The sequence below is a fragment of the Zosterops lateralis genome (genome assembly GCF_965231275.1).
Source record: "Zosterops lateralis genome assembly, chromosome: 19".
Taxonomy (NCBI): domain Eukaryota; kingdom Metazoa; phylum Chordata; class Aves; order Passeriformes; family Zosteropidae; genus Zosterops; species Zosterops lateralis.
This window is the reverse complement of record NC_139779.1, coordinates 1,599,691-1,610,589: the sequence shown is the minus strand read 5'-3', so window position 1 is coordinate 1,610,589 and position 10,899 is coordinate 1,599,691. Positions and strand designations below refer to the sequence as shown.

The window sequence follows — 10,899 nt, the reverse complement described above, 5'->3', positions numbered from 1 at the left end:
GTTTATTCCCGTTTGGATCCCGGTTTTATTCCCGTTTGGATCCCGGTTTCATCCCCGGCGGGATCCCGGTTTTATTCCCGTTTGGATCCCAGTCCCATCCCCGGTTGGATCCCGGTAGCACCGCGCTCGCCCCGTCCCCTCACGGAGGCCCCGCCCCGTCCCCTCACGGAGGCCCCGCCCCGTCCCCTCACGGAGGCCCCGCCCCGTCCCCTCACGCCCCGCCCCGTTCCCGCCCCGCGCTCCCCGAAGATGGCGGCGCCCTTGGCTCTGCAGCTGCAGGAGCTGCTGGACCCCCGGCCCTGCCCGCGGGACCCCGAGGATGATGCGGAGGAAGGTGCGGGACCACCGGGGGCCGGAGGGGTTGGCACGGCGGCCGGCGGGGCGGGGGGAAGCCGGCGGGACCGGCCCGGGCGCTGCCGGAGCGGCCGCACGTGGCGGCGTGAGGGGCTCGGGCTCGGGCTCCCGCTGTGCCCCCGGCCGGGCTGATCTCAGGGCTCGGGGCTGTGTCGGGGCTCGGGGATTGAGTTAATCCCGGCCATCGAGCCCGCTGTGTGGTCGGGGATGTGCCCAGGATCGGGGATGTGCCCAGGATCGCGGTTCTCTCAGGGCCTGGGGCACCGCCGGGCTCGGGCCTGTGTTGGGCTTAGCCTGGTTCTTCCTTGCACTCTGTGAGAGCAATAGCGACCTGTAAGAAACCCCTGAGGAAGTCCCGCCGTCAGCAGAGCCGTTTTCCCATTTTACTTAAATAATTTTGTTCCAGATTTGGCAGAATCCCGGACTGGTGTGGGTTGGAAGGGACCTCAGAGCCCACCCAGTGCCACCTTTGCCAGGGCAGGGGCACCTTTCTTTGTCCCAGGCTGCTCCAATTCCCATCCAGCCTGGCCTGGGACACTCCAGGGATCCAGAGACAGCCACAGCTGCTCTGGGGTGAACTTCATCCTGCAGTGATGCCAAGATTGAGGATTCCAGGAGATCTCTGGGAGGATCTGCCTCTGCCCCTCCTTGCTGCCCAGCATTTCCCCATCCTCTGCTGCCTGTGCTCAGAGCAGATTTGGTTGCTTTGCTTATGAGCAGGAGATTTTTTTTTTGCCCCCCTGTGCCTCTAACAAACGCTCCAAGCGAGGCATTAACATTTCCAAACACACATTGAGAGCACTCAGCGATTTGAGTCGCTCCATTGCCCCAACAGAGCCAACCCTGTAATTTGGCACAGGGTGCCTTGCACATGAGTGAAATCGGGGAGAGGAGGATGGTGAGATGTGTTCTCTGCTCTGCTCTGTGTCCTGGGGGAGATGGGGATGAAGAAGGGCAGTAACCACAGTGACCATTTCCTCTGTTGAGCTTTTCTGAAATGTTTTTTTATGTATTTATGTGGTTTGTATATGTAACAATCTGAATTGGAGTTTTCCTCTTTTAAAGTGCAAGCATGAAGTGAGTGAAGGCATTGCAGAGTCCTCCACATGAAGGCTGTGCTTCTCAGAGACCCTCCTGCACCTTTGGGAGGGCTTGGATGGGCTTAGCTCATGTTCTGCTTCATGCAGGAAATTATTTGTGTGCCTTTCCTGCACTTTTCAAAGTTCCTATTCCCTTGTGCAGGGGACTCCTTCCAGACAGGAATTCAGCTCAATTTCAGACATCTCTTCCCTCTTTTTCTGCCTTTTTTTTTCCCCCACAGCTACAGTTGCTAAAGTGATTGACAGATTCGAGGATGAAACCACGGATGAGGTTTTGCCTGTTGGTAACATCAGGAAAAGAGCCTCAGCCTCTCTCCTGGAGGCTGATAAGAGGTACAGTGGGAAAGCCACGTCTCGGAAAGCCTTGCAGGAAGAACTCTGGGGAGGTGCTCTGTCTGAAGAAGGATCTGGTAAGAGAAATCTCATTTTTTCCCCCCTTTTTGCTGGCAAACCATGCTGTCACCATGTGGCTGAGCACGGCAAACCTCAGGGCCCTGTTACAAAGAGCAGCTCCAATTAATTTGGACATCAGATAGCCCAAACCTGAATTTTTCTGCTAAGTTAATAACTTTTTTTTTTTTCCTCTCATTAATTAGCTGAAGAAGCATTGGATGACTGGTACAGTGATAATGAAGGCTCAGAAGAGGAGGACAGTGTTGGCACCAAGGCCAGGGAGAAGCCCAGCAGTGCTGGCAGTGAGCAGGAGGATGATGAGGAGGACGAGGAAGAGGCCAAGGCACCAAAGTTCAGCTTCCAGAATATCACAGACTTTGAGAAGTTTACAGAGGGGATGGACGATGCAGGGAGCAGTGAAGGGGAGGATGAAGATGAAGATGAGGATGAAGATGATGGTGACATGGAAGAAGGAAGTGAGGAGGAGGAGGAGGAGGAATTTGGGAGTGAAAACCACGATGATGGAAAGGAAACCAACGACAACGAAGAGGATGGGGGAGTGCTGACCTTCTCCAGAGGACAGGAGTCTGAAGAGGTGGAGAAGGGCAAAGCTGTGAGGAACCAGCTAGGTTTGTGCATGTTTGCTGTGTGTTTGTGGCAGTGTAAATAAAAACAACCTTGCTGGGAAGGCCCTCAGAGGGGTGAGGAGCTGTTTGCTACCCCACGTGTGTGCAGATGTTCTGCCAGATCTGCTGCTCTAACAGCTCATGATGTGAAGTGTATTTATCCATTATTACCTTAACTGAACCAGTGCTGAATGTCCTCATTGGGTTTGGGGACTCCCTGCATTGATCCTGCAGTGATCACTTTGTTTCTTTCCAAAATGTAACTCCCAAAACGCCATTTCTCCCTGCCTGAGCTGTTAAACCATCCACCCTCCATTTGCAGGCAGTAAATATCAAACCTCCATTTTCAGGTTGTCCTTTGGAGCAGTAAAACAAAGGGCTGGTTTGGTCTGCGGGTCACAGAGTTGCAGTTGGGGTTTGCTTTGTCCAGTGAGACTGCCCTGAGCAGGAGTGATGCAGCCCTGAGAGAAGAGCCTGAGCTGTCCTCTCCTTCACCAGGAGCAGGTGCTTTGTCTTGATAACTGATTCTTTGATTTCCTTTTTGCCCTGAAGCCCTGTGGGATCAACTGATGGAAGGGAGGATCAAGATGCAGAAGGTGCTCCTGACAGCCAACAGGCTGCCCCAGCCAGACACCTACCCCAGCTTCAGGAAGGAGGGGGGACAGGACTTTGACAACGCTGTGGAGAACTGTAAGAGCCTTTTCATCTTATTCCTTTGCTCAGACTTTTATAAACAATTGCTGTTGAGTGCAGAGCTGGGATGCTTTGCCCAGTAAAAATTTGTACCAATTTTGTGCTGGGCCAGTGAATGCAAAGGTTTGCCCAGAGCAGGAGTAATGCAGCCCAATGAGGGTCTGTGCAGATGAATTCCAGCAAGGAGCTGCTTCATCTGTTAATTCCTGAGATCCCTGATAATGACACTGATCTTATGAGATCTGTAGTAGATCCTGCAGTATGAAATCACAGCATGGGCTTTGGTGTGGTGTGGCTCTGTTCAATTTTTATATTTGGACACCTTTTTTCTGGCCTTGAGGTGAGTGCACAGGGAAAGTAGATCAGTCATGGCTCATCAGACATGACCCTGAGCTTTGGCCCAAAACAGCAGCAAGTTTTGGCTGTGATCCCCTGTCCCTGCCCAGCACAGGGCAGTCAGCTTACCTGCAGTTACAGGTGAGCTCCTCTCTGCTTTAAACCTGGCTCTGCTGCTTTAAATGAAGTGATTAAGGACAAAAAGGCAAACTCCCACCAATGGTGTGCTGACCTTTCAGTGGAACACACATTATTAATGTCCTTAATGAGATGCATTAGAGAGTGCCCCAGCTCCATGTTTCATTACAGGTCTAAGATGCAATATCATTAAAGACCTTTAACAGAAACAATGGTTGACATTTTGGTATTTCCCATAAGCAAAACACACCCAAGAGTGTGGAGTGTAATGTCTGCAGAGACTGATCCCTCACTTGTGCAGAGCTCTGAGGGGAAACTCCACTGCTGAGAGGTGCTGAATGATCTTCTCCTCATCATCTGGGCAGGGGAGTTCACTCTGATGTCCCTCACAGCTTTATGTTCTGTGATTCATCTGTAAAGGCAGGACATAAAGCTGGAGTGGCCTGGGCAATGTTAGCAGAGGAAATCTCAGTCTGACAGGTGAGAAATGCTGAATTTAGGATTATTTTACTGCTGCTGCTCCACTTGGACAGGATTTGGGATCATCATGGCATGGACACTGCTTTGGTCTGGATGGTGTTCTCCTTTCAGGGAAGGCTCAGCACTTCTGTCCAAACCCACAAAATAAATCTGGCATGTTTTCATCACCCTCACTGCACAGGAGGGAATGATTTGATGCTCCAGTTGCACAAAAGACTCAGTGCCAAAATCCCACACTCTGGGTGAGCCCTGCAGGATGCTGAAGTCAGGAGGCTCTCAGAGTGTTTCCAGTGATTTTTTCCCAATTTTTTCCATTTCTCACAAAACTTCTGTGCTGTGCTCAGAGGGAGGTTGAAATTTTGGAATTGGAAAATGGCCCTTTGTGTATTTTCCTCTTGGGTATCTCCTACTCAGGACAACCCTGTTGTGGTTCTGGAGTTCCCTGAGGGCTGGAGTGTCATTGTGTTAAAGAGTGGACAGCAATTCTCCATCCATTTGCAGTTTTAAACCCAAACCTGGATGAAAATGGCAAGGTCATGCTCATTTTTCCAGATTTTGAGATCAGAGGTTACAAAGCCTAAAGTGTTTAATTTATTATTTTTGTAATCTTTTATTTTTTTTAATGTTACAACGTGCTTTGGACAACCTTAGATTCCTGAGATCTCAGGTTCTGGTAGATGATTTACTGCAAAATTGCTTATAAATTGAAGTAGAAAATGTTTTGCAGACCTGGCAGCTTTCAGGCTTCACACCCATTTGTCACCCAGCATTTCCCTTTGTGTATAGAACAAGAATTAATTAGGCTGCACTGCAGGAAAAGTTTATGGCCATAATTTATATAGGATGAATTTCTGTTTAAAGAGACAGCATTGCTTTGTTTGTGCTGTCTTACTTTTTATTTCCCCTTTTATTTTATTTTTTTTTTTAATCTTTAATTATATTCCAGATTATTTTTTTTCTATCACCCTTTTTACATACAAATGGGGGACCAAACTGAGCTCATGTTTATTCCTGTTTTGCACCCACTGAGGAAGCCTGGATGGTTTTTAATGCTGAGATCAGAGAGGTTGAGCTCTAAAAGCAGCACAAATGTCCAGTGTCCAATGCCCTGCACACACAAACCCTCCCAAAATCACAATTCCAAGGTGCTGCTGCCTGTTCCTCCAAGACAAATTTGTATTTTGTATTCCCCTGCTCTTCATCTTCCACTCTTGTCCAGGGCTTGAGATGTTGCCTCTGTTTGGGGGTCTTGCACGTTCAATTAATGTTTTTCATAATCAATGCGAGTCAGAATTTGCAATCTGCTCCTGATTTGCACATTAAAGAGACCCATTAATTAAAAATTCCAATCCCTGGCATGTTCCCGCAGGATCCCCCCGCATTATTTACATAGAAAAGGAGTGCAAAGGTGCAAGTTTCTGTGCTGTGGCTGTGCACAGATTGCAGCCCTGCCACTCATATTTCACTGGGCTGGGAGGTTTGGAGGGGAATCTCCTGAAATTGTCTCCCAAAAAATCACCTCGAGGGCAAGGGAGAGGTGGAATAAATGTTGGTGGAGCCACATCCAGTGTCAGGAATTAAACAGTCCCAAGGTTTGGGGCTTGTTGTGTTAAATCTTGATAGAGTGACAAAAAAAACCCCCAAAACCCACAAATAATTGAGGGATAAGGAGGTAACAAGGGCTTGAAGGAATTAAATCTCTTCATCCTCAAAGTTCTCATTACACCCTTGTAGCTTTTTCTTTCTAATTCTGGTTAAAAATACTAAACTGGGAAACATTTCAGCGACCAATACTTTTCAAAAGGAGCTGGGTGTTACAGCTTTTAAATAGCAGACAGTGTTATTTTCACTTTATACTTGGTGAGGTGAGTTAAGAATGTACAGAAACCCATGTGAGGAAGGGGTTTTTTTGCCAGAAACCAATGAAAATTGCAAGAATTTAAAGGGACAAGTGGCTGTGCTTTTCTTTTCCAAGAGTTCAGGAGGTCCCTGAAATATAAACTGCTCACTGCATTTTTTGTGGGGTTTTTTGGCTTTAACTCCATCTGTCAGTGGATTAAGAGAAAATACCAGAATCCCACATTTCTGTCCCTCAGCAGAAGCTGCAGATCATTTCAAGAAATGGAGGAAATAGTGGTAAAAGTAGGATGTGTGGGGATGGGTTTGCTCAGTGGAGGAACAAAAGTTGGGACAACAAATATTAACTTATTTACACTTTGAAGTTTCACCAAGGTTTGTGATGAGTAATAAAATAAACCTGAGTAAAGTGAATCAGATTTAAAGAAAACCCAAAACCCACAGGGCTTTGTTGCTTTCTGGGAAATGAAGATGTTGGATTTTTGTTCCTAAAACTTTGAGTGACCCAGAAATGGCTGTTTCTGGGGTGGAAATAAGTGGAAATTCGTGGTGAGTGTGCTGGGAAAGAGCTGTGCTCCCAGCTGGAATAATTCCCTGAGCTGGGCCCTGGCACAGCAGGTGCCACAACAAATTCTGTGGGGACTAAAAAGCCCTTTCAGACCTCTGTGAGTGCTTCACATGAGTATCTTCATTTTCTTCTGGGTTGGTTCTGCAATATTTTGATATTTGAGAGAGAGGGAAAAACTCTCTTTAGTCTCTGTTCTCAGTGTCTTTTTAATGAAGATTTTTGTCGGGCTCTCTTAATCCCAGTCTATAAAATAATATTTTTTCATCCTCCACAACATCCAGGTAAATCACATTGAAGACACTGATTAAGCAGAGACTAAATTTGGGCACAGGGATGAATTTGGGCTAAAATCCAGCCTGCTGAAGGTGCCAGAGAAGCTGTTCCACTTCCAGGAGAGAAGATGTGCCTGGCAAGGCCTTCCCCTGGACACACCTGGGCAGGGAACAGCTATTTCTGGGCTGAAATGGGATTTACTGACACACAGGCTTGGAATATTTTTAAGGGGAAGCCTGCAGGACTTCCAGCAGCCAAGAACTCCCTGATAATTTTGTTATCACCTCCATTCCTGGCTGGCTTTTAGAGCTCCAGTATATCCACACCTCCATCTGGAGATGTTAATGCATTAATACAGAGCAGGGTGAGTGTCACAGGGAGGGGGAGGAACTGAGGCACAGGCAGATTACACAGTTTCCAGAGGCATAGAGCAGTTACAGGATTAATTGGTGCTAGGCAAGATCATGGACTTAAATATATTCTTGCTTTGAAGATTTTTTACTGGGAGCCTGCACAAATGTGTGACAGCAGAACTGGGTTTCAAGCCTGAGTGTAAATTATTGTGATCAGATCTAGCCCACTTAAAACTGGTAGTTCATTTTAATTGAATTGTATTAGTCTGGACACTTTATGAATACAAAAAGCATCAGCCCTGTCAGTTCCTGCAGGGGTTGGATGTGATTTAAATGGATGTGGATGCAGGTGTCCCCAAATTTCACCTCTCCTCTCTGAGCTCATGGAGAATCTCTTCAACTCTCTTTTGGGACTGAGCCAAAGCCTGTTGGCATTAATGAAGTCTCTTCTCTCAGCTGAAAGAAATGAATGAATCAGATCCTTTTTTTTTTTTTTTTTTTTTTTTCCTAAATTTTGTGGAATACACCATGGAGAGCTTTTGGTGAGGGCTGGATTCAGTGAGAATAAACAACTCCTGGGCCATCCTGGGTGTTCTCCCTGTGCCAGTGAACGAGAGGGAAGAGCCTTGGAGTGAGAGGCTTCAGACAAGGCCCAGGGCTCAGTTTTGGAGCTCTTTTACTGCTCTGGGAATGTTGGATCATGAAATCTGGGATGTTTTGGGCATGTGCAGGATTTGGACTGTGAGAGGTACCACCAGGGAGGTGTTTTGTGGTTTGGCATCACTGTCTGTGGTTTGGTCAGGAATTCTGGAGAAATGCAGAACATTTATTTATCATGCAGGGTAGTGGAGAAATGCAAGACATTTATTTAAAATGCAATTTTGAGCTGTTTTCAGACAAAAAAAAACCCCTCTTGCCCTCCCTCATGGAGTGCCAAGACTTTTAGCTTGTGGTATTAAATATTTTTGAGCAGAATTGTTGTCTCCTCATACATGGTTGTGCTAAAAAGGTTTTACAGGTGATCTCCACAGCCATGTGTGTTGTTCAGTGGGGATGTCTGAGGTTTATTTGAAATCTGCTTTAAATTTTAGTGCAGGAAATGCTGGGACAGTCCCTGGTTGGTGACCCTGATCCAGCTAAGCTCCAGCCCGTGGGATTACACCACACTCAGCTTTGCCTACACCTGAGTTTCTCAAGATTAATAGCTCATTAAAATGAATTTAGCTAAATATTTGTGCATGTTAGTCTGTGCACTGCACAAACAGGATGCAGGGGAAAACAAAGGCTTTAAAAGTGTCCAGACAAGCGTGTGCAAATGTCAGCTAACTGGGATTAATTGGCAATTGGGTACCTTGAGATGGAAACTCGGGGCTTGTCATGATAAATATAATTAATGGCCTGGTATGATGTGGGGAGGTCAGTCTGGGTGGGCTAATGTTCCCTTCTGGCTTTAATATCCAGATAAAACTATGAAATTTCACATTTCCTCTTCCTTTCTCCTCCCTGCCCATGCACTTGGGGACTCCAGGCTGGCAGAGGCAGGAATGTGTGCTGTCAGCCTTCTTTGCATTTCCAGCAATGGAAAGCATCAGTTTTTATAAAATCTCATTTTTGCCCAGCCCCATCCCCTTCCTGGTTTTGGGCTGATATCAAAAGATGATGGTTGAGGCGAGTCAGCAGAGCATGAACTTCATGGAAGTGTTTCTCTTTCTCTCCCCCTCAGCTTTCCCCCTCCCCTAGGCCCCTCTAATAAACCCCTGAATACCCAGCCTTTATTCTGTTGTTGAATCCAGTTATTTTCTTTACTTTTAGCAAACTCATCTGTGTCTGATCCTGTTGTCCTCCCTGTCAGATGCAGCAATATTGGAGTGAAAGGGCTAAATTGAGGCTGTTTGGGACTCTTTGGGAGTCTCTGCTGTGGCAGGGGGATGCAGCTCTGCCTCCTTTGTGCCCAGGGAATACAATTTTCCCCTCTGCAGAGGCTTCTTGCATCATTTGCATTCCAATGGAACCAGCAAACTGGGCTTGGGTGCTGTCAGCAGCAAACTCGGCCCTTTTCCTCCTATCATTTGGTAAAATCCCCCCAACTCACTGTTTTGGGAGGTGTGAAAGGAGTGTTGCTCCCATCAGTTCCTAAATTTGGACAGATTTCCCAGTGCTTTCTACTGAAGAAACGGGAATGCAACCACACCACCTGTAAAAAAAATCACCTTTAGCCTCTCACTGAGCCTGGGCTGGCTCTTGGAGCTCCTGTCTGAGCCTTATCAAGCAGAATAATTTATTTTATTTCTTTACCACGTCGATTTGGGACCCCAAGACTCTCAAGGAGGTGTGGGATCCTCCCTGCTCCACATTATCCCTTCCACACTGGGAATTACATCCCATCTCCTGTCCACAGCTCCATATCTGAGCTGTGACACCTGGAGGAATTCCCCCCCTCCTCCTTTTCCTGCCTTGGGAACGTGGTTCCTGCTGCTGGGGAATAGAGGAGCCAGCTCCAAAAGTAATACTGACAGCCTTCAGAATTACGATACACTGGAGCCGCGGCGTAATTCTTTGTTGAAGAAGTTAGGGGACCTAAAATGTTAAGGCTTATTGTTATTCCGAGTTGATAATCTCTGCCTTGCTTTAATAATTTTTCCTCATGCCTGGATAGCCCGCGAGTTGCACAATAATCACTCACACAGCTTTGTAATCAATGCCCAAAGTAATAGGATTCCGCTGGCCAACGGCAATTAATAAATTTGTGTCTTTTTTAAAACACTAGCAAGTCGGGCCTGAAATACGACTGACTGGCTTTCCTCATTTGCATATTTATTGCAGTGGAAAAATTCTTGCCGAATGATTGATGTTGAGCCTGCCTCTTGAATTCCAAACAGCACATTATTATGAAATGAAAAATGCCGGCCATACAGTTGATTAAAGTTGAAGACAGTGGAATCGGTGTTTTTTAAGATTGTGGGAGAATTAAAGGCATATTTTAATAGATGTTGACAAGAAGTGAACTAACAAAAGCAAAGCAAAGGATTTGCTTGAAAAGATTTAATCAAACGTGTTTGGTGGGGGATTAATTGCTGGGGATGACGAGTGCAAGTGGCTGGCTGCTGGATGTGAATGGGGAGCATTGTTCCGAGGCCAGCACATCCAGGGCCATTTTGACCTGGAGTTTAACTCCTGTCCCACAGCCCTTTGGAGGGAGGGAAGATTCCCCCTCTCCATCCCTGTGCTGGGATAAACCTGTGTGCCAGGTGGAGATACTTCTCATTGTGTGCAGAAATAAGAGGTTGGGCTCTTCTCCTCCTCTTGGTGGGGATGTGGGGGCTCTGTAGGGGTGTGAGAACTCTCCATGGAGGGAAATGCTCCCAATATTGTCCAGCTCAGCTTTTTTTCTGCATCCCCTCATCCCAATGCCAGCCCTGCTCCAGCTTTTCTCTGTGAGCACCTCCCCAGCCTGTGGAGGTGCAGGGAGAATGGAAAACATTGTGATACTCCAGTGATGCCAGAGCCTCAGATTCAATTGAGGGGAAAACATCCTTAATTTCCAGTGCTGGCACGGGCTCTGGAGTGGAGCTGTGTGCTGGGGAGGTGGTGGTTCCTGCTGGTACATCCCAGGAAGGGTTTTTCCATGGATTCAGTGTCTCTGTGGCTTCTCCCACTGCTCCAAAGAGCTGCTTGGGAGGGTGAAATGAGAGCCTGTCCTTAGAGGTCATGGAAAGGAGTGCAGGGCT

At 47.1% G+C, this 10,899-nt stretch overlaps 1 protein-coding gene across 1 annotated transcript in view; it reads left to right on the top strand.

Moving 5' to 3' along the window:
* The first annotated feature begins 236 nt into the window (after positions 1-236).
* Positions 237-10,899, top strand: part of AATF (apoptosis antagonizing transcription factor) — a 41,307-nt gene continuing 30,644 nt past the window's right edge. The window contains exons 1-4 of the mRNA XM_083875049.1: positions 237-334; positions 1,676-1,864; positions 2,051-2,476; positions 3,026-3,163. Coding sequence (XP_083731175.1) covers positions 250-334; positions 1,676-1,864; positions 2,051-2,476; positions 3,026-3,163 — 838 coding nt within the window. The 5' untranslated portion in view covers positions 237-249. The remainder of the gene's footprint in view (positions 335-1,675; positions 1,865-2,050; positions 2,477-3,025; positions 3,164-10,899) is intronic.